At 39.2% G+C, this 24,123-nt stretch overlaps 1 protein-coding gene across 2 annotated transcripts; it reads left to right on the top strand.

Annotated features, from left to right (window-relative positions):
* Positions 1–380: 380 nt before the first annotated feature.
* On the top strand, positions 381–23,396 carry HSPH1 (heat shock protein family H (Hsp110) member 1). Of its 2 annotated transcripts, XM_081950738.1 has the most exons (19): positions 477–495; positions 616–747; positions 3,279–3,336; positions 4,106–4,246; positions 4,454–4,576; positions 5,521–5,620; positions 7,894–8,027; positions 9,255–9,499; positions 10,633–10,861; positions 12,712–12,818; positions 14,265–14,398; positions 16,370–16,569; positions 17,440–17,571; positions 17,812–17,949; positions 19,016–19,141; positions 19,617–19,724; positions 19,812–19,931; positions 21,469–21,630; positions 22,580–23,396. In XM_081950738.1, exons 2-19 carry the CDS (start codon positions 641–643, stop codon positions 22,772–22,774), a joined length of 2,559 nt encoding a protein of 852 aa, XP_081806864.1. In that variant the 5' UTR covers positions 477–495; positions 616–640; the 3' UTR covers positions 22,775–23,396. The 2 variants fall into 2 exon arrangements, with proteins under 2 accessions (XP_081806863.1, XP_081806864.1); XM_081950737.1 differs by having other exon boundaries at positions 381–747.
* Positions 23,397–24,123: the final 727 nt, after the last annotated feature.

Genomic DNA, 24,123 nt, shown 5'->3' with positions numbered 1-24,123 from the left:
GTGACAGACTCCACCAACCTAAGGGGCAAAGTATTATCGAAATGAATTTAAATATTTTTGAAAAAGGAAAGCCAAGAAATGGCAAGCAAGCTATTAACCGACATGCCACTCAAAAGGCACCTTATCACACAGGTAACTTTTCCCTAACGAGTGACCCAAACACAGCAGCGCCCCCCCATCACTTTCACTTCTTCCGCGAGCAAAATCCGCGCATGCCCTCGCAGGACCTCCCGCCAGCCACGCCCCTCACCTGCGTCAAGCGGGCGAAAGATTTGGAGAGATGCTCGGCGTCCGAGGTCGTCCTGGCAACAGCAGCGTCACCCGATTCCGGGCGTTGCCATTGGCCGGGAGAGTTCGAGAATCCCCGAGAAGGCGGAAGCGGAAGCCGCACGTGGAGCCGGCGAGTAGCCGCCGCAGATTCTGGAAACTTCTGCCTATTGTCATCGGGGAGTCTCTTTTTCCCCCCTCGCTGGAGGTGGCTAGTTCCGCGCGCGGGTGGGGCGCGTGAGCGTGGCATCTTCCCGCAGCGGATCCTCTCTCTCTCCTCCCCCCCCTCCCGCGTCTCTCGGACTGACTTGGGAGCAGAAGGCAAAGCGAGCGGTTGTTTCCTTCCAGGAGCGGCCGGTAGAGCTGCCCAGTCATGGCTGTGGTGGGCTTTGATCTAGGCTCGCAGAGCTGCTACATCGCGGTGGCGAGAGCAGGCGGAATAGAGACCGTGGCCAACGAGTTCAGCGACCGATGCACCCCGTACGTAGCCGGCAGTTGAAAGTTTGACGCGGAGGGTGGGCTGCGAGGGTGGGGGTGGCGAATCGCCAGGAAAAGGGGAGGGGGAGGCAGTCCGTCCTCAATAACAGGGCTTGTCAACTCAGAAACGTGAAAATAAACGTGAAAATAAACGTATTTATGGGGATGGGGTTTAACGTTGCAGATTCATTCCGGGTTCTGCGGCTGGCATTCGAGGTTTATGTAGAATAGAATAAGAATAGTATAGAATGGGAATGGGAAATAGAATAGGAATAGGAATTAGGATAGAATAAGAATAGGAAATAGAATAGGAATAGGGATGGGATGGGGATAGAATTGAATTGAATTCTTTATTGGTCAAGGAATTTGTGTGTCCAATTTATTTATTTATTCACGAAGCATTGGACCTGGCTAGACTAGTAGCACTCCCTTTTTATAGCGGAGGTGGGGGGGGTTATTTTGGTCTTATTACTTAATCTGCCCCCCCTTTTTAAAGAGCACTTATTCCCTTTTTGTTCAAAGTTCTTATTGATATCCGCTTTATAAAGCTCTAGAGATTTCTGGAATAGTCGTGCCTACGAGCATCCTCCTCCCTTGTCTTTTTACCGCGAGGCAGAAGGCCATTTCCCTCTTTAAGAAAAGATCGGAGTAATGGCTGCAACCGTCTTTCAAGCCTATGTATTCCCCCGCTGGGGTTATTTTACACCTCATCAGTGTAGCCTTATTACACACCCTTTCTATGTAGTTCATGCTGGGAGGAAAATGAATTGAACAAAAGAACCCAACAGCCATCCCACCCTCCCAAAATAGCAGGGAGTAGAGGTGCTATATGACTGGCGGATCTGTTATGGTAGGTAGGATGACAGGGGTATTTTGATTTTTGGTCTTTTCTTTTTGGTGTTAGCTAAGGAGTGGGATGCTGCTGCAGTACCTTTTCACAATGTGTTGCCTAGGCATATTCCCTGGATAATGAGCTGCTTCCACTTGTGATGTTCTGAAGGAGGTGGGAGGGGAGGGTGATGAGGGAGGTGGAAGGAGGAGCCTGCTGGTTTCTGAGGAGGCATGATACCTTAAGATTAGGCCAACTTCAACTAGAATCTGGAAGGTTCTGGAGTTTCCCAGTATTAGATTAAGATAGGAAGTAAAAGACAGGGAAGCATCCCCTCCATCCTGATAGGTTAGGTTTTTCTTTGCCCAGGGCATTAAAAGATCTTGGGGGAGGGGAGGGATCAGACTGACATATCCATGATATTGGGATGTCCACTTCTTTGCATATTCAGAAATTGTTGAGGTGTATCCCTGCAGGAATTTAGTTAAAAGTAAAGTCATGATCCTCTATTAAATATTTAATACTATAAAATCCAAAATTATGGATTTAATGGATTGTATTTTTAGAGTGGAATAGGTAATGTTTATAAACAAGGTGAAAAGGGGTGTCATAGTTTGTAAAGGGGGTGATTGGACACTGCTAATTCAAAGAAATAGGTATACAGTGACATTTCGTAGGATCTATGATATGCAAACTGCTTCCCTTGCATTCAGAATTTCAGTATATAATTAACATTATAATTTTGATTATAATAACTTTATAATTTTGATCTCAGTGATATGATTCCCCATTTTTAGTTTTTAACCTTAATATGATTGTTCAGATCTTCTAATTTTAACCCTAGTAGTTAGCCCAATAAACCATAGTTTATTGGAGTCATATATATATATTTATTCTTCTTGATTCCAGGGTATAAATAGAGGTGTGTAACTTGTTCCAGGCTATAAAGTACCCACTTGGCTTTGGGAAGTTTGTAGGAGTCCTCAAAATTTATGATGGGGCCTGTAGAAGAACTACTCTTCTTAAAATTATGCTGTGTAATCCTCATTTAATTGATTATCAGTGCTGTATAAGAATAAGCACTGTGTATTATGAAGGAGGCAAAGTCAACTCAAATTTCATTTCCAAATTGTGCTTTCGGTAATCTAGTGGACTGTTTGCATACATGGAACACAGCTGTCTTTAGATTTAAGCTTTTTTTTAAAAAAAAAACAATTAGTTGAGGGTTGCCCACAAATCCTTCTTTGTTTCTCTAAATCACGGGTGTCCAATTCGCAGCATCACATCATCACGTGACTGTTGCGATGTTTTTCCCCTTTGCGGAGCTGGGGTAGGCATGGCCTGCGCTTGACGCATCTGGCCCACAGGCCGCCAGTTTGACACCCCTGCTCTAAATCATGATCAAATGTAGAGAATTCTAGCCCTTAAAACAGTTTAAATTGTCAGTGTTGTCAGATTGATATTTGTTTCTAACTGCATTAATGTTAAAATTCTACAGTAATTTTAACACATCAAATGTAAATCTTTGCATAAAATAACTATAATGTTAGCAATTGTTCTTGTTCAGGTATCTCCACTGTTGGCTTATTTGTAAATCCTTCAGAATTTTCAAGGAAATACTAAGTATAATGACTTGGTGTTTTTATACCTTCGTATGTCTTATGAATAAACTTTCCAGTGATGTTGTTTTTATATCACTTTTCAGTTCTGTAGTATCATTTGGGTCCAAAAACAGGGCAATTGGAGTGTCAGCTAAAAATCAGGTACGTTGCATTCTGAAAAGAGCAAGATAAATGATATTGTATCTTTGGCATACAAATTACACAAAAGTGTGATTAATAAATACATCATAGTGATTTTTTGGAGTAAAGCACAAAAGTAAATGGTTCTGCTCTACTGTCTAAATCCAAGAACTAAACCATAAATCCAAGATTTCATATAATCAAAATAGTCATCTTTAATATGTCTTCCAAATATGTTATATTTCCAGTATCCTGCCTTCATATGAAGGACACTAGATGTTTAGTCATGATCAAGAACCGAACCATAACACACAAGGTGTGTGTGTGTGTGTGTGTGTGTGTGTGTGTGTGTGTTTTGGCATCAGAGCTGGTATTCTGCCAGTTAGGACTGGTTCACTTGAACCAGTAGCGGAAATCGCGGGGGCTCCGCCCACCAACCCCAGCTCTATGCTATCCCATTTAGGCATTTTTTTAATCCGAAGCACATGCGCGGAAGGCTGATCGCATGTTCAGACGGGGTGCGTGCGCTTACATTTGCGAACTGGGTCCCCATGACACTTCTCTAAATGTAAGTGAATAGCTGCCCAATTCCTATGAGGTAGTATAATAACAGCAGTTTGATCAGATCCACATTTGCTTCAATGTAAAAACAAAAACATAATTAGGGCAAGAAATTAGAAATATTTTTCTCTTCTTTCATCCATAAATTTACTATTGTATTTTTAATTAGCAATGGAAAATTATGTGTGATTTTTTTTTAAATCACTGATACTACTGTCTCTTTTTACAGCTAATTACACATGCTGACAACACAGTATATAATTTCAAGAGGTTCCATGGTCGTGCATATAATGATCCTTTTATTCAGAAGGAAAAGGACAATTTGAGCTACTATGTAGTTCCAATGAAAAATGGGAGTGTTGGGATAAAGGTAAAAAAATGTCAGTAATATATTTACAATTTCCTGAACAAAAACTAAACCAGTTGTGAAAAGATTATGGAGATGAAACAAAAGTAGCATTGACTTGCTTTCTATTTCAAAATAAGATTTGGGAGGAGTGTTGGAAATTCAATGTTTAAAAAGCAACAGTGAGGTGTTTGAAATGCTACTTAGCTTACTTCCCTCTTCTTTCTGCAGGTAACATATATGGATGAAGAACATTTATTTAGTGTGGAGCAGATAACAGCTATGCTGCTGACTAAGTTGAAGGAGACAGCTGAAAATAACCTCAAAAAACCTGTAACAGATTGTGTTATTTCAGTAAGTAAAGTGACTAAATTTTAAGTTCAGTTGAACTTTTTGTTCGTCTAATAGTTTCTCGAACAATGTAAGTGACTTTGAATATATCTTGAATCTGAAGGCAAAGTAGAACTGTATGGCAGTGGTGGGTGAGCGTGTGAAACTTCATTTGCATATGTGTGGGAGCTAGGTTGTGTGTGCGAAATCATCCCCTCCACCACCATCCTGCGCCGCTGCTGAAAAGTAATATTTAATGTTTTTAATGTATTTATTCATTTATTCTCTCACCTTTATTACTTTATAAATAACTCAAGGCAGCCAACATTCCTAATACTCCTTCCTCCCGTTCTCCACGCAACAACCAACTTGTGGGGTGACTTAGGCTGAAGAGAGTGACTGGCCCAAAGTCGCTCAGCAGGTTTTCACAATATCAAAAATTGCACGTTGAGTACCTGTCCAAGTTACAAAGACTTAAATCAGATGGTGAATACTTTTAAAGATGATCAAACTCATTTTGTAAAATGCGGTTGGTTGTTTATAGGGACTGATTTTTCCCCCAGCTACTCAGCAAATGATTTGCTATTGGGTAGTAACATTCTATATACTAGTTTTGCTATAAAAGAACTAGGTTGGTGTAGTGAATAATGCATTAGGTTAGAAACCAAGAGTTCTAGCTCCGCCTTGTACATGAAACCAGTTGTGTGACCTTGGGACCAGCCCTAGGAAGAAAACAATGACAAATAATATATAAAATGAAAAATATCATTCGTTTTAATTTCTATTTTAAGCACTGCTTAGTACGTTCCTAAAGGGAAATTATTTCACTCACGAGACGTGAATGTACTTGTGGAGAACTTCATAGCTAGTTAAAATCATGGAACTTTTATTTCAGAGGAATTGAATTTTAAAACACAACATTTCCCTCATGAATATATGGTTTACATGGGTGTAATTGCTTTCTTCAGGTGCCATCATTTTTTACTGATGCTGAAAGAAGATCACTGCTTGATGCAGCTCAGGTTGTGGGGCTAAATTGTCTCAGACTAATGAATGATATGACAGCGGGTGAGTAACTTAAGATCATTTCACATTTATTTCTAGCATAATCTACATGTGGACTTAATAGTTTTCAATAATAAAACTATGTTGAAACCAAGATAATGATAGAATAATAATCCCTTACAAATGCTGCCCACTCATCAACATTATTTTCAAGCTGCGTCCTGGGCTTGCCATAGCAGGGAGAAGCAGGACACAGGTGACGGAGGGTGTCGGGATTGCCGTCGCAGTGATCATGGACCACCGGTGACCGTGTGTGTGTGTATGTGTGTCAGGTGATGGAGATGACTCAGTTATGCGGCGGAGAGGTGTGGCAAGGTCTGCAGCTCCTAGCCACAAGCAGCTTGGCGGCGGCAGGGACAGCTATGGATGAGGCGCGGAGGCATGGCAGCGCAAAGAACAGCTGTTCCAGCCCGACAATCAGCTGGGCCGGAACTTCAGCACATGCCATGTACCGGGGCAAGGCCAGCACAGGAAAGATGTGTGGCTCACCTATTTAAGGGCACTGGGAGGCAGAAGCTCCCAGTACTGGTTTCGCATCAAACAGGCTGCTTACTGACTGTTTTGCTGCTGCATGACCTTATTGTGTGACTGAGTCCAGGTGAATAAACCCAGTTTGTTACCTGACGGGTGGCGTTTTCATCTGGTGTCAGTCTGGAGCTTGGACTTTTGAGAATTATTAGTTTTCAGAAGTCCTTTATGGTGGGCATTGATCTGTTTGGTGGTATGGAGCCACAAGAAAAAGACATTCTGCTGCTCCAGCCCCTTTAATCTCTTGGTAATGTGGAGCTGTTTATAAATGTAGTCTGGGAACATATACTGGATGAGTTGTTTCCACATGAAGGTGGTCCAGAAATTACCTTGGGAACCAAACTAAAGAGGCTGTTATAGATAAAAACCAAGAAGTTGAATTCCACATTTAGTGGATGGGAATACAGCTAGTCCTTGACTTACGACCACAATTGAGCCCCAAATTTCTGTTGTTAAGTGAAACATTTGTTAAGTGAGTTTTGCCCCCTCTTACGACCTTTCTTATCACAGTTGTTAAGTAAATCACTGCAGCTGATAAGTTAGCAACCCTGTTGTTATGTGAATCTGGCTTCCCCATTGACTTTGCTTGTCAGAAGGTTGCAAAAGATGATCACATGACCTTGGGACACAGCAATGGTCATAAGCATGAACCAGTTGCCAAGCATCTAAATTCTGATCACATGATCATGGGGATGCTACAAAGGTGCTAACTATGAAAAATGGTCATCAAGCACTTTTTTCAGTGCTGTTGTAACTTTGAACAGTCACTAAATGAATTATTGTAAGTCGAGGACTACCTGTAAAACATCTCAATATTTGAAGCCCTCAACTTGTTCAGTTTAGCCTCCAGTGGTATGCCAAATTAACATAGTCACTGTACTTTACTGGGACTGTCCTTGAAGACCATCCAAGAGCTGCAATTGGATGCAGCTGTCTGCCGACTAGCAAAGATGAGTTGCCATAGCTATGTAATACTTGTACTGCAGGATCCGGATTGGTGTGCACATTTCCAAGTCAAGATATTCAAATTCTCCATTGTTTCTCTCCTATGCTAATGTAATTGATATTCTAGTTCTTGCTGTATATAACACAGTACTTCTCAGCCTGATGTTCTTCAGATATGTTAGATCAGCAGTCACCAACTGGTGGTCCATGAGAAAATTTTGGTGACCCGCAGAAAAATCTTTGCATTTTTGCATTTTTTTTATATTGCACTAAATCACGGATCCTCAAACTACAGCCCCGAGGCTGGATACGGCCTGCCGAAGCAATGACCCTCATTCGCTGACTGGATGGGGTCCTCCAGGCACTTAGCTTGGCTGCTTGTTTAGTACCTCCAGCCCTTCCCTCCCTGGTAGTCCAGGCACTTCAGTGAGCAGTATGCGAAACTTTGGCTGGGCTCCTCGAAAGGCAGAGTTTGCAGGGGGCCGATCTAGCGTCCGGGCTGGCTACAAGACAAACATCCATTCTTGGCCATATTTAAGATTCCTAGCTACAATGGACAGCAAACCTAGGGTTGACCCCAGGTGCTTCTCTAACAGGCAGCCAAGGTAAGTGCCTGAAAGACCCCATCCCATCAATAATTCATATTAGTGGTCCACAGGATTTAAAATTATGAATTTGGTGGTCCCTGAGGTCCGAAAGGTTGGTGACCCCTGTGTTAGACTACAGCTGCATCATCCCTCACTTGCGTTTTACTGGGCACACGCAAGTTAACACTAAATTATTTATTTCTTTTTGTTTTACAGTGGCTCTGAACTATGGAATTTATAAGCAGGACCTTCCAGTTGCAGAAGAAAAGCCACGAATAGTGGTGTTCATAGATATGGGCCATTCAGCATTTCAAGTATCAGCCTGCGCTTTTAACAAGGGAAAACTCAAGGTAAACTGAGTTTAGAAAAGAAGTGCAAGGTTGGCTTTATATGAAGTCTAGTTTTATGGATGGTCCAATGAAGGGTGTTAGGGATGTAACCCTAGGCTTGGCTTAGCAATGTATATAAGCTATGATTACTTTACTGTTACTTTAAATGCTTAAGAGATGTAATTGGTTTGTTACCTCAAGCAGCCATAAGAGGGAGCCAGAATGGCTGTTAGCTCTCTGTTTTGTTAGACGCTAATCAGTATATTTTGAGGTATTGTGGTTTGCTACTGTTTAGCTATACTTTGTGTGTTAGACTGATTGTTTGGATAACTGAATTACTGAACCGTGTATGAATTGGACTGTTAACCGGACTCTGAATACCTCTATATTTCTACATAGTAAACTACTATATTTTTATACTATTCAGTGTCTCTGTATGCTGGTTTGTGCGTGTTATTCCATATCACTCTCATTACGCTTCTCTGCATACTCGCTCTCCCAACGGGGAGCTTAATTACTTAACAAACGGCCAATTGTAAACGTGTTGGATTAGATTTATAGAAATGTAGGTTGAAGTTATCATTCGGCCAAAGGAATCATTGGGTGACTTTTGGCCAGTTATTCCTTTTCAGCCTCATCTTCCTCACAGTTTTTTTTTTTAAATTAGGATATAATTAGAGAATATTCCACTATATCCTGCCTTCAGCTCTTGAGAGAAAAGGCAGAACATAAATAAATAGATAAATATCAAAATAAAAATGAAGGGAGCGCTATATATTCCTCTAGGTTGTTTCTTGCACATAGAAGAGACAGTAAATAGCGGAGCGGACAGCAAATAGATAAATGAAGAAAAACATCTCTGTGATGAAGTAAAAATGAATGTAAAAGGTAACATTTGTCTTGGCATTCTAGAGTAAGAAAATGGAAGTGGGGGAAAAAAATGCATGCTTGCAAAATGTTACATTGGAATTAATACCTGTCAGGTTTCGTTATAGTCTCTGTTGGAGAAATACGTAACTTGCTTGGATGGGTGGAAACTTCTGATTCCTGGCCATTCTGTTTGCCATGCCTTGAAAACACTAATAAATCCATACTTAAGCATGACATTATTGTTGACATTATTCTTAAAGAATGCTAGGTGGTGGGATCATCTCTTTGGCTTCACATCTGTAGTGAAAATGTTTCATACATGGATGATAACGGTATGGATGATAGTAATTCATATTTTGTTCTTTTTCTTCAAATTAGGTTCTTGGCACAGCTTTTGATCCCTTTTTGGGAGGAAAAAACTTTGACGAAAAACTAGTGGATTACTTCTGTGCGGAAATAAAATCCAAGTACAAACTAGACCCCAAATCAAAAATACGAGCCCTCCTTCGTTTATATCAAGAATGTGAGAAGCTGAAAAAGTTAATGAGCTCTAACAGCACAGATATTCCACTTAATATTGAATGTTTTATGAATGATACAGATGTCTCTTCAAAGATGAATAGGTGAGTGATGAATGTGGCTAGAGTGTTTTTTTAAATCATTTTGCTGGTTCAGGCTGCAATCTAACTGTTTTCCCCCACAATGGCCAGCCAGAAGAACACTGAATGCAATAGAGCCTTCTTTCTCTTGCTTATAAATTTTTGTTCAGTTCATAAATATAGAGGCTTCCTCATATATAAATTACAGTTGGGAAGATGTTGCTGTCATGCTGAATCCATAGAGACCCTGTTACTTATGACTTCCCTTTGTACTCTAGAAGCTCATCAAATTTATAAAAAAAACTAATGTTGATGTAGATAAACTTTGCTTTGAGAACACTGGCATCTTATTGTTTCTCATTGCTGCAGAGGATTTTATTATCCTCCACTACTTTTCAAGTTTTGCTTTGATCTTGCCGTTCAGAAACTTAGTACTCATTCCTTTGTTCACCTGTGTTGTTACTATAATATACATAAACATGCCAGGCAATCTACATTCAAAACACGAATGAGAAAGCTAGCAATTTCCTTAGTCTTCGCAACAGGTATTTTAGAATATATTATTCTTAATACCTTCTCACTATTTTCATAAAGCTGTAGGTTCAAGTAAACAACCTTTCAAGGCTAACTGGGATATTTGGAATGTTGAGCATTTGTTGTAACATTTTGCCACAAGAGAATTGAATTGAATTGAATTCTTTATTGGCCAAGTGTGATTGGACATGCAAGGAATTTTTCTTTGGTGCATTTCCACTCAGTGTACATAAAAGAAAAGATACATTTGCCACAAATCATCAAAGTACAACACTTAATGATAGTCATAGGGTACAAATAAGAAATCAAATCATACTAGAAAATAATCAATATAAATCGTAAGGATACAAGCAACAAAGTTATAGTCATACAATCATAGGTGGGAGGAGATGGGTGATAGGAACGGTGAGAAGATTAATAGTAATAGTAGTGCAGACTTAGTAAATAAATGGGCATTGTTACTCAGTTTTCAGAAATGGTTTAGTCTCATTTTAGAACATAGTTCAGGGTCAGGTTGGACTAGTTCTGGAGTACTTAAGTGGCTGTTTTTGAAGTTGGAATGGGCCATTCTTAAGTCAAAATTTGTCAGATTTTTCATACCTATTTATATGTTTTTATTTTAGATCCCAATTTGAAGAATTATGTGCTGATCCTCTGCAAAGAATAGAGATTCCCCTTCGTTCCTTGATGGAGCAAATCCAACTCAAAGTAGAAGATGTGAATGCTGTTGAAATTGTGGGTGGAGCCACACGTATGCCAGCTGTTAAAGAGAAGATAGGGAAGTTTTTTGGCAAAGATGTCAGTACAACCCTGAATGCAGATGAAGCTGTTGCAAGAGGCTGTGCTTTGCAGGTATTTCCAGGAGATCAGTTTTGAAATCAGAAGTAGGGCTGGATGGATAAATATGTTTAGTTCTCTTCCCAAATTCATCCAAATCTTTTTATGGCTTTTTGGCATGCAGATTAAGCAGAAAGCAAATGATAAGAACAAGGATTAAGTTAACCTTGTTATCATTGCTTATTTGTACTTAAATACCACTAGGATACTGAACAATTGATTATTGTGGGAAAAGTCTCCATGGAAAAACAGTTTATTTAAAGTCAGGCTGAAGCAATAAGAAAGCTTAAATCAGTACTAAATTTATTTTCATGAAGTAGTCGGTTTTTAAAAGAACAGATTTTGGAAGAAATTGTAATTAGGCATGGCTGATAATGGTGCCTCATAAATTCTGTAATCTTTTCTCTCAAGTTAAAAATAGGGAACTTGATAAAGATATACCTGGAATCCAGTAGAAAGAATTCCCCTTTCTATAGGGATTATTGGTGTAAAAACATGTTCTCCTGAACAACTTCTGTGTTTTTCTTTTCTAAAATAGTTTTAATTTAATAATAAGCAGAAAAACAAGAATCTTTTGACACATAAAACCCTATTAAGGCTATTAGTTCCTCCCTTAAGCTGGATTTCTGATACCAATTTAAAAGTTTGTGGATCCATATCATCTTACTTAATTTTAAACCATTCTTTCTTCAAGGTTTTGCAAAAACCTTTCATAATTGCAGTTTTAGGCTAATGGGATTACTGTATTTTTCGGAATATAAGAGGCACCCCCCCCCCCAAAAGGATGAAAATCTGGGTGTGTCTTATACACTGAATAAGCATTTTTGGCCTCCTGAAACCCTGCCCCACGCATCCCATTTTTCTCAAAAATTGGATGCACAGAGGGTTTGGGAGGCCTGCAAAATGCTCCTGGGGGCTGGGGAGGGCAAAACTGAGCAAAAAATGGGCCAGTTTTTTGCTCAGTTTTATCCTCACCAGCCCCCAGGAGCACTCTACAGGCCTTTCAAAGTCTCTGCACGCCACATTTTTGCTCGTATTTGCCCTCCCCGGCCCCCAGGAGCACTTTGCAGGTCTCCCAAACTCTCTGCATGCCCCGTTTTTCACAAAAAGCGGGGTGGGCAGATGGTTTGGGACGCCTGCAGAGTGCTCCTGAGTGCCGGGAAGGGCAAAACCTTTTTTGTTAAAATTTACCTCTTCAAAATCTTGGTGCGTTTTATAGTCTGAAAAATATGGTATCTGGAAAATTTTGCTCTGTGGATAATAGTAAGCTTAAATAAAGAAAAATTAGGTAATAGTATTTGTTGGAGAAAATATAACATTACTCTGCTGAAATTAAAAATGTTCTCTTTTATAAATCTCCTTTGTGACATTAGGCTTTGTAATAAATAGTTAGGCAGAACACATTTTTTCAAATCAGTAAAATTATCAGTTCTCACTTTCTTTTATAAACTACTTTAATCTGACTTCTTGGAAAGGCAATAACAAAACGCCTTGTCAAGGTAAGTTTCACCCTGAATTAATGAGGCATGGACCGTTGGCTCTCCTAGTAGCATACTTCCGAATAAGCAGAAATAAAATGTGAAGCATGTTCTAATTAAAAACACTTTAATATAAAAGAAAATAAAATACAAATCTTGCTAACTCAATTAACTACATTTTGGCAGAGTTACGTTGCCCACCCTCTTGGCAGGCGAACGGAAGATCAGAAGGAAAGTAAAGAATGTGTGACGTATTATGTCTGACATGTGCACTAATCATTGTCAGATAAGAAACAGTTCAGTCTACTGTATAACTCAGAATATAAGCACAAGTTGGCAAACCAATTAACACAGTGACACTCCTTGTATTACATTTTCATTTTCCAGTGTGCAATTCTGTCTCCAGCTTTTAAAGTTAGAGAAATCTCCATCACAGATGCAGTTGCATTCCCAATATCATTGATGTGGAGTACAGAGACTGAAGATGGGGATGGGTGAGTCATAATATCAAATTTCATGTTTCTCTGCAATAGCCCTGTAATGTAAATACTGCCTCTTAAACGGAAGCTATCACATTTGACTGAATCCTTACAGAAGAGTCAACCAAGAAATTAAGTTATAAATATTATTGAGTAGTTAGTGATCCCATTTCAGTGGTAGCCACTTGAGGTGAGGACAAATTCAGAAATCCCCTTGATCTCCTGTCATAGTTTTTGTAACAATTTCATTCATTCAATTCAATTTATAGAGCCGCCTATGCCTCCCAGGCTTGTAATAATACAACTAAATAGCAGTTGCAATAGTGATTCGTGAACTGGAGCAGGTCTTCTCATGCTTGTTCACATACCTTTCAAAATGTATCCGAACTCATTTGTCACCATCATCTGTGACATTGATTTTCATACTCAGCCTTTTAGACAATATAAATTTGTCAGCTGTATGTTGCAATTATACTAAATATTTCATATGAGAATAAATTGGCAGGTGTGACTACATTGCCAGGTTCAGATCTTAATTATCTTATTGCCTGAGGCTTCAGCTCATTTGCATTGGATTTTCTGGAATATATATTTACAAAAGGGATTTCTCAATGCAAGAGCTCTTGAAATGAGTGGGAACTATGCGAACATTCTTTGTTAGCTTCCTATTTTGTTCATGCTTGATAATTGTTGTTAGTTGCAAAGTCATGTCCAACCCATCGCGACCCCATGGACAACATTCCTCTAGGCCTGTCCTCTACCATCCTCTGGAGTCCATTCAAGCTCACGCCTACTGCTTTGGTGTCTCCATCCAGTCACCTCATTCTCTCTCGTCCCCTTCTTTTGCCTTCCATCTTTCCCACCATTAGGGTCTTCTCCAGTGAGTCCTTCCTTCTCATTAGGTGGTCAAAGTATATGACTTTCATCTTCAGAATCTGGTCTTTTAAAGAGCAGTCAGGGTTGATCCATAGAACCTTGATAGTAGAATCTCCTAATAGCAAATTCCTTTTGTTCTCAAAATTATTAACAATTGGGGAAAGACTTATACTGAAATATTGTACTTATGCACAAGAATTGAAATGTTATATTATTCTCTCACTATATCCAGTCAGTGTACAAGGTAGAGACTAATACAGCCTGTAGGAAGGAATTTAAAAATTTTTTTGAAGGTGCCCCTCTCACACCTACTCACGCAGGCATACCTTTAAAACCCTGGGCACAATACAGTTCAATGCCATCCCAGAGCCTAAAGGGAGTCTGGAATTGAGGATAAAATGTTGTATGTATTAGCTTCTGTACTTTTTATTTAGTATGCATGCTATTTGATTAAAATGGGCAGTCACATAGGACTCATGAATAAATAGATAATTAAGCAGTTAGGATCTGGCAGAACAATAATAATACAATAAGACTATTTTCACATAGCTACCTCCAAATCCTTTTCCTCCTTAATTTAACTAGGATTCATGAAGTTTTCAGCAGGCATCATGCAGTTCCTTTTTCCAAAGTCTTGACATTTTACAGAAAAGGACCATTTGAACTCCAGGCATTTTATTCTGATCTCAGTAATGTTCCCTACCCTGAAAAAAAGATAGGTAAGTGCTTGTGTATGTAAGAATCTCTAGAAGTTTTTAATATTATTGGATATGGGAGGGATATTTGCAATATTTGGCAATTCAGGAATAGAACATTGTGTCCCCACTCTGTCCCATGCCACATCAGGGGTGATTTGTTTGTGAGAGAAAATACCCTGATCTGAAAGTAGTTTACATGTTCAGATTGATTTACTTCCAGAATTTGCAGATCGTCTTAAAATGGCACAGGCCAGAGAATGAAGCAAAACATTCTGGAGTTTCCAGGAATGATCTGTTCCTCAATCACAACATTTTCATATCCTTGTTATAATAGCTGAATAAATTAACAGCAACAAAAATAACTTCCACAGGAAAGGATTTTAATTACGTTCATAGACAATACAGGTACTCCTCGACTTACGACTACAATTGAGTCCAAAAGTTTTGCTGCTAAGTGAGACAGTTCTTAAGAGAGGTTTGCCCCATTTTATGAACTTTATTGCCACAGTTGTTAAGTGAATCTCTGCATTGGTTAAGTTAGTAAGATGGTTGTTAAGTGAATATGGCTTCTTGTCAGAAGGTAGCAAAAGGAGATCACGACTGCAACTGTCATAAATATCATAAGTATATAAATATACTTGCCATTTCCCAAGTATCTGAAATTTCATCATGTGACCATGGAAATGCTCAATGGTCGTAAGTGTGGAAAACAGTCATTAGTCACTTTTTTCAATGCTATTGTAACTTTGAACGATCACTAAATGAATAGTTGTAAGTCGAGGACTACCTGTCTGTATTTATTTTACTGTTTTGTTTATGTAACTAAGTGAATTCTGAACAATGAATAATTTTTATTTGTAACACGAGTCTTTATAAAAGGTCCCCAAAACTTGCAATAATATAAGTGAAAACCATTGTGCCATATGCTGTTACTGTAGTCACTGATGCTGCTTAAAGAGATCTATGTAGCAAAGCATTATTTAAAAGACATTAAAAAAAAAAATAGAATTTATTAGCCGCTCCCTTTCCAAGTAGGACTCGGGGCGGCGTACAATGGAGCATATAAAACATAGAAGATGTATAAAAACACATAGACATACATACATACAAAACACACATACACATACACGGACACGGACACGGAGGAGGTAACAAATTACATCATATAGACAGTTAAAAATCAGCATTAAAATACCCCAATTGTAAGCACCCAATATGCAATTAAGAATTTAACGTTTAAAAGACAATTTAAAAAACAGTTAGGAGGAATAAGAGAAATTACGATTGAGCCAGGCCAGATAATTGAAAGAGGTGGGTCTTCAGCTGTACACGGAAGGAGCGGAGATCGGAAGTAATCCTGATGTCATGGGGGAGGTCATTCCACAGGGCTGGGCCCATCACAGAGAAGGCTCTGCTCCTGGGTGTCGCCCCCCGGCACTGTTTGGCGGACGGCACCCGGAGAAGTCCCTCTCTGTGTGAGCGAATTGGTCGTAGGGATGTGTGGGGCAGGATGCGATCCTGCATGTAACTAGGCCCTAGTTAAGACAGTTAAGTGCTGGCTGATAAACTTTTGAAGCTACGGGCCCTTTTTATAAAATGAAAATAGGTTTTTTTCATAGAATTAATGCCAGTATGTTTGGGAGAAAATTGATTTGCTGCTAATAAACATAGTAGCAGTATTATAAATTTCCATCTGTCGTGAATTCCATTATTGTTACTTAGCATATTATGTTTAGTGTATCTTAGTATTCATGAGCAGAACAGAAATTCATTTGGAACATTCCCTCTACGAGTATAAAATATGTTTTGGTAATCTGCCATTTTGCAATGTACAGCACTAAATTAATAACAGGATTATATAACAAATCATTGGTGGGGTGGATTTTCTATCTCTTAAAAAAAAACAACTTGCTGTAGGAAACTCTTAACAACTTCATACTTTTGGAAATCTAACCTTTTCTTCCATGTTTGTGATTGTTTTCTTGTATTCAGGCAAATACGTTATCCAGAACATTGCAACTCAGAATGATGGAGAAAAAACTAAAGTCAAAATTAAAGTTCGCATCAATAGCCATGGCATTTTTAGTGTCTCTACTGCATCAATGGTGGAGCAGATGAAAATGGAAGAAACTGAAAGTCCCAATACTGAGGCTGAAATAGAACCTCAGAGTCAAAAACCTGAGAACTGTAATGTAAGTTGGTCTCCTTATATAGAAAGTTTAGAATATTCTTTTATTAAAATTAGCGATGGTAGCATTTCAAAACATCATAATCAAAATGCATTAAGGGCGGGCCAGTAGAAACATTTGTTGCTTCTTGAAATTTCCCAAATTCTAAACTGGGATGGATGAAAGTACCAAGTGCAAGAAACTGTTTAAAATTGAGTTTAACTTGAATGGGCTTTGTTTTAGTTTAGCCAAAAGGTTTTTTGCAAATTATCAACAGGGAACAACTATTGGAGCAATACAGTTATTACAGACTATAATTTATTTTTTGTTTTCCTCGGTAAGCGATTTTGAAACTTTAATCCGCAATATCTGAGAGCACAAGATTATCTAGCAAAGTCCCCAGAGTTTATTGATGGACTAAGGGTTCTATACGTCCTGAGATCAGTGCTGACTCCCTTCTGCTACGAGTCTCAGTTAACGGGTAATGGGGGGAAATGACATTTTGTAGAGTTGCTACCAATCAGAATAGCTGATTGAAACAGAGTGACAAATTTTTCTGCACCTTGTCTTGGAGTAATTCAAAAGCGCATGGGTATTAGACAGCTTATTCATTAAAAGAAGGCATTTCCAGCTCAAATGTGGGAAGAGAGATCATTCTGCAACATCAAGAGGAGAGTTAGAAATAGTGATAGATTATATAATTTTCTCGGTATTAGTGATTCATCTGTCTAGGAACCCTGAACAGAGAGAGAGAAATTTGCATCCATTTTATGATGTGCAGAAATCCTCTACCTTGTATTTCAGAGGTATCAAATGTTAAGTGTATTTTGGTTCCTTAATGGCTTTTTGTTGTTACATTTTCACATTTTTTGTGTGCCTGGGCTCCCATTTCAGAAGAATATCCAGGAAGACAACACTGAGGCTGGACCTCAGTCCCAGGTACAAAGAGATAGTCAGCAAACATCACAGCCTCCCCCTTCTCCTGAGGTTCCCTCTGAAGAAAATAAAATCCCCAATGGTGAAAAAGTGAGTGTCTCTTAAATATGTTCTGTTGGAGGGGAAATGTAAACCTACATAAAAGTAATCTCATATAAATGATAACCTACTGGTGCTCTGGCAAATCCGCATTAGCTAGATCTCATGGAGGTGCAATGTTGAAATTGCACCCAAGAGAAAAGTACAGTACTGGGACAAACTAGATTCTGTTATACAGTTTTTTTTCCTTTAGGTCTTGATGTAATTGTGATATTATATTGTTCACTCTAGGGAAATGAAAAGAAAAGTGATCAACCTCCAGATGCTAAGAAACCCAAAATAAAAGTGAAAAATGTTGAGTTGCCTATTGAAGCTAATTTAGTATGGCAGCTTGGGAAGGATCTGCTGAATATGTACATTGAAACAGAGGTATGTTAAATGGTTTTCAGCATCTATATTGGTTTTTTTCCCCCTTTTAGTTGAAACTTTGGTTCTAGGAAATGTGGTGGTGTTGTTAGTTGCGAAGTTGTGTCCGACCCATCACGACCCCATGAACACCGTTCCTCCAGGCCTTCCTGTCCTCTGGCATCCTCCGGAGTCCATTTAAACTCATGCCTACTGCTTCAGTGACTCCATCCAGCCACCTCATTCTCTCTCGTCCCCTTCTTCTTTTGCCCTCTATCTTTCCCAGCATTAGGCTCTTCTCCAGTGAGTCCTTCCTTCTCATTTGGTAGCCAATGTATTTGAGTTTCATCTTCAGGATCTGTATTCAGGATCTTCTAGGAAATGTATTGAGGCTAATTAGTAGCTGAAAAAAATAATTGAAAATGAACATTTCACTGATCAGTTAAAACTGTTGAAGATGAGAGTATGTTGATTTTTATATCAATGATGGGGTCATTTCCATATTTATTAGATAGAATTGTTGTTGATACAATTTTACTCATGTTTAGGGTTGTTGACCCTGACACCATGGGAAATTACTATGCAATCTAAAACCTGACTGATTAGGTATTGTAGACCAAGTGTAGATTAATTTCTTGCCCCTCCATGAGTGGCAGTTGACTTAGTTGAATCTGTTCCATGAAGAGGAGGGGTATGGAGTCCAATGAATCTTCAGCCTTTACAGCTTACATTTTGTTAATTACCAAATTTTACCTCTCAGTGTATATTGATCAAAAAATATTGTATAAATACTCAAAGCCTACAATAGGTGCAGTTGACATTTGATGCTGTAAACCTGGTCAATCTTTCTGTGCATGTTTTTAGGCGCTCTCGTTATTGTCATAAATTTGTTATGTGCGATAGAACGCTGTTTGCTGCATTATTATCTATCAAAGTTAGTGTTTAAATGAAAATCATAGCTTTATAACACAGAAAGCGTTTTGCGAATCATTCATTGAGTTGTAAATAAAGCCTTTGAAGACATTTAATTGAAGAGGCAATTATACTGTACAACTTAAGACTGTTCTGATTACTGTTTTTTTGTAAATAGGGCAAGATGATAATGCAGGACAAATTGGAGAAGGAAAGAAATGATGCAAAGAATGCAGTTGAAGAATATGTTTATGATTTTAGAGACAAGCTGTCTGGACCTTATGAAAAATTTGTGTGTGAGGAGGTAGTTGTTTTATTTATTTAAAATTATTTATTTAAAATATTTCATCTAGAAAGCCAGTTTAGGATATTTACAGTGCAAAAATTAAAAATAACCACTCATTGATAGCACAATCATTTCATGTACTGGGTAGGAATTCTCTGGGTAGAAGTGCAACATATACTATAAGGTATCTGATTGAAAAAGGGTAGTTCATTTAATCCTCATTTAAAGACATTTACATTGGCTTTAATTTTTTTCATCACATCTTTCTGTGGCAAATTCTTAAATTTGCATTTAAGATTCCATTGTTCACTTCTATTCAGCATATGTACCACCTTTCTGTTTGTTTACTCATTTTCTTCCTCAAATGTATTGATTGTGATTATTATTTTATATATGATTAAGAGCAATTTTGTTTTATGAATGCAACTAATCCAACTATTAGCTGGTGGGCAGCGATGATAAAAAAAATAAACTTGTTATTAATTCTGTTTAGGATCGCCAGAACTTTTCTATGGTGCTGTCAGAAATAGAAGATTGGCTATATGAAGAAGGAGAAGACCAAGCTAAACAAGTCTACATGGACAAATTGACTGAGTTAAAGGTATAGCTAACTTCCATTTTATATGTTGCGATTTTAAAAGCGTTATTGATTGCTGAAATAACCTGTTGCTGTTCTGATCTCTTTTAGAAATTTGGGACTCCCATTGAAATCAGATATCAAGAAGCAGAAGAGCGGCCAAAGCTGCTAGAGGAACTGGGGCATAAGCTTCGCATATATGCTGGGATTACAGAGGAATATAAGAACAAAGTACATAATTGTAGTTATAATACACACTTGAACTGTGAAGTGGTCTGAATTCTCAAGCAAACTGGTAGTACAAAAAAATGGAAATCCACCACTGATCTCTCCCCAGTACCTGGTCCAACAGAGCAGAAGGCAGGACATATTGCAGGTCCCAACTATCAGGGAAATACATCTGATGTGATCTCAAAAAAGATTCCCGCCATTGGAACATCATTCTTTCAGGGATAAGATTGGCTCTCACCTTATTGTTTAAGTTTTATTAGATTTATAGACCGCCCCCTCTCCCCGAAGGGACTCGGGGCGGTGTACAGACATCTCAATAAAAAACCGTATACAAAAATAAATACCCTTAAATTCCTGTAAAATCGAATTAAACAATAGGCTGTACAAAGTGATAAAAATTAAAAACAACCTAAAAACTCACCCCTAAAAATTTAAAATACAGACTTGAGGGACTAAACTGGGATTAGGCCAGGCCAGCTAAATTGAACAGGTGGGTTTTAAGCTTCTTACGGAAGGAGCAGAGATCGGTGGTTATTCTGATAACGGGGGGGAGGTCATTCCAGAGGGTCGGGCCCATCACAGAGAAGGCCCTGCTCCTGGGCGTCGCCTGCTGGCACTGCCTAGTGGATGGCACCCAGAGGAGTCCCTCTCTGTGAGAGCGGATCGGCTGAAGGGATGTATGGGGCAGGATGCGATCCCGCAAATACCTAGGTCCTGTGCCATGGAGCGCTTTAAAGATGATAGTCAGCACCTTGAAACGCACCCAAAAAGCCACAGGTAGCCAGTGCAGTCCGCGCAGGAGAGGTGTTACGTGGGAGTACCTAGTAATTCCCACAATTGCCCACGCAGCCGCATTCTGGACCAACTGCAGCCTTCGGGTGCATCTCAGGGGGAGCCCCATGTAGAGAGCATTACAGTAGTCCAGTCGGGACGTCACAAGTGCATGGGTGACTGTGTGGAGGGCGTTCCGGTCCAATAGGGGACGCAATTGGTGCACCAGGCGAACCTGGTGAAACGCCCCCCTTGCCACGGCCGTCACATGGTCGTCCATTGACAGCCGGGCATCCAGGAGGACGCCCAAATTGCGTGCCCGATCCACGGGGGCCAGCTGTTCGCCCCCAATGGCCAGTGATGGGACCAACTGGTTGAACCGGGGTGCCGGTAACCACAGCCACTCCGTCTTGGACGGGTTGAGCTTGAGTCTGTTACTTCCCATCCAGATCCGTACGGCCTCCAGGCACCTGGACATTGTTCCGCAATGCCTTGAAGACATGGTTTTGTCAGTGGATTTGGGAGCCTCGGAGCTGATCAAGTGACTTATCTGATTCTGTTACTGCTATGGGGTATGATGGGGGATAGCCTGGAGTTACTGTATGTGAGTTGGGGGGCTATATACATTTGTTTAATAAATAAATATTGGCAAATAAAATAGCCCTTAATTGGTGAACAAGAATATTAGTGCTGATACTGAAAAACTTGAGGTAGCCTTGGAAAAAATGCTTATAGCAATAACTAACATACTGCATTTTTGTTTCAGGATGAGAAATATATTCATATTGATGAAAGTGAAATGAATAAAGTAAAAAAGTGTATCAATGACACAACAGAATGGCTAAACAACATTATAAACATCCAAGCTAAACAAAATCTTGATCAGGATCCTGCTGTGCGTGTAAATGAAATCAGAAGAAAACTGAGGGTACGTTTTAATTATGACGCAGATCTATATGCCAAAGAAAAAGATACTGTAAATTCCTTGAAATCACATATGTTCCTTATGATTCATTTTTCTGGTCACGTCTAATTTAAATCTGGTCTGAATAAAAAAAGGACAGAGCATAACAAAATGTAATGGTATTAGAATAAAATTAAATAGTTGCATACTCACTCCTTATTTCTTATATGACTATGCCAAAATGAGGTGGGTAAATTGAGCAAGATAAAAATGAGTGATGTCTGGTATTATTGTTTATTTAATGTCTACAAGTATGTATTGTAATTTCTTCAGTTATTGAGCATCAATAGGGCTCCTGCATTTCTTAGTAAACATACCTGATCTCCTGTGCGCTGCTTGGGGAATCCAAGCATGGATTAAATTTGTCCATTAGCCAGAGACTTGAGTTATGTAATTGTTAACCACGCCTCCTCTGACTGTATAGCCAGTTTTTTTAACTCAGTCCAGCCTAAGGATACGTAAAACAATTTGCTCTAGGACTCATAAGCAAATTAACTCATTCTTCAGGATTCCAAATCTACAGGATTAACCAGCGGTGATTCTAAATCTGATTGTTGTGGCAGGGCGACAGTTCGCTGTCAGCCCAACTTTCATTCGCTTGGCTTTCAACCCCCCCCCCCCTTCACGACTGTAGTGGCCGGGGGAGGGTGGGAGGAGAAGGAGAGTTCCAGCCGTTCAGGATTCTCCCCCCCCCCTTTTAAGTAATTTTGCCATTTTACTTGTATGCGCTCGAGAGTAGGTGTGCCACTCTCCGTTCACTGTTGCCGTGGTTAGGGGGGGTCGGTTCGCCAATAATTTTAGCTTTACTTTCAGTCATCACATCTAACTCAAGCCTAAATAAAAGCAAAATGTTTGCTTTTTGGACTCACTGGGAGTTGCATTGTGTCACTCTTGTAATGTTTCTCTCTTGTAGGAAATACACGGTTTATGTGACCCCATTGTTAACCAGCCAAAGCCACAAATAGATTCTCCTAAACAGGAAGCGCCACCAGATGCATCTTTGATCAACAAAACTGAAGAATTAGAAGAAGAAACCAAAAACATTGAGACCACACAACAGAATGGCGATTGCCATATGAATTGCCCAGTTAGCATGGACTTGGACTAGCCTGTTGCATTTCAGTGAGGAATTTCATTGTGGTAAATTGTATTATGTGATATTAGGGAACATATGTTTTTGAGGAGTTATTTATATTTTGGAATTCTGTTGTATTATGTGGGGAATGAATATATTTACCCGCTAGAAGTTGAAATCATGATAATTTTAAAAGGAAAATTGCCTTGGTAACTTTCAGATTCCTGTGGAATTGTGAACACTGACTAAAATCTTCTGTGCAGGAATTTAACCCTTTGTATCAATTAAGGCTAAAGTGTCTTGAAATTGTTGCAAAAGGCACAGCTCTTTTGAAATGAGTGCACTTAGACCTTTTGTAGATGCCAAGGTAGTTTTTCTTTTTGTCTCCAATTTTTGTTATGTTTCTTCCATTGAAAAGGCATTCGGTCAAAAAACAAAATGAAAGCCAAGCTTTAAAAAGTTATTTCTATCATTGTCGGAAACATTTGCTAGAAGATGAGGACAAGTATGTGAAGCAGCATGCACAATTGCTTACATTTCACTTTCGTGTGTGGAAAACCAGATGAAGGTATAATACATGGGTTTTGTTGTTGGTTCCTGTGATGCCTTTAGTGAGCTTTAATAAAGTTCATGAAAATGGTTACGATTCTTAAAACATTGCCTTTGTTTGTTTGTCCTACTCAGTTTCCTACCTTTGTCTTGGAAGCCAACAGTTAGTAGGACATAATATTTTTTAAAGTCTCACATAACATTCAATCAAAATTGAGTATTTCTTTGCTAAACTGATTCCATCAATAGACATGCAACAAACTCTAGCTCAAGCTTTGATCTCAGTTTCTGGACTCTCCGGCAAGACTGTCCTTATCTTCACATTGAGAGTTTGCTACGTAGTGAGAGGGGAAGTATACAAGCAGCACCCATTCTGTTCTTATGATCCAACTAGCTGGATACCCGTACTTCGCTACGAAACCACGTGATCGGGCCAGCCCGCGGGTTGGATGAGTCACGTACTGGCCACACCCATATAAGGCAACTGGCAGTTGGAACAGAATTCCTTTCAGGTGGAGAGAGGGAGTAGAACAACTAACTCCTTAGCATCGACACGTGTTAATATACTACTGTATAAGGAATACTGATGATGTGATGGTCATTTCGAAAAATCCTTTCTTAGCGAGCACTAGAAGCCAAGAGGAACATCCTATGGATCACAGGTAGTCTTCACCCTGTTTTCCCACTCTATGTACATGCTGTGCTGAAACAGACATGTAGCCAGGTCAAACTAACAGTATTGTTATATTTGACAGCAGCAAGAAAAGAAAAATTCTATTTTTATGAATTGACCAAAACAAAAAACTTCTTCAAGACTGAACTGTCATAGCAAA

This window comes from Natrix helvetica (assembly GCF_964273705.1).
Source record: "Natrix helvetica genome assembly, chromosome: 4".
NCBI lineage: Eukaryota > Metazoa > Chordata > Lepidosauria > Squamata > Natricidae > Natrix > Natrix helvetica.
The sequence above is the reverse complement of the archived record's forward strand: the minus strand, read 5'-3'. Positions and strand labels throughout refer to the sequence as shown.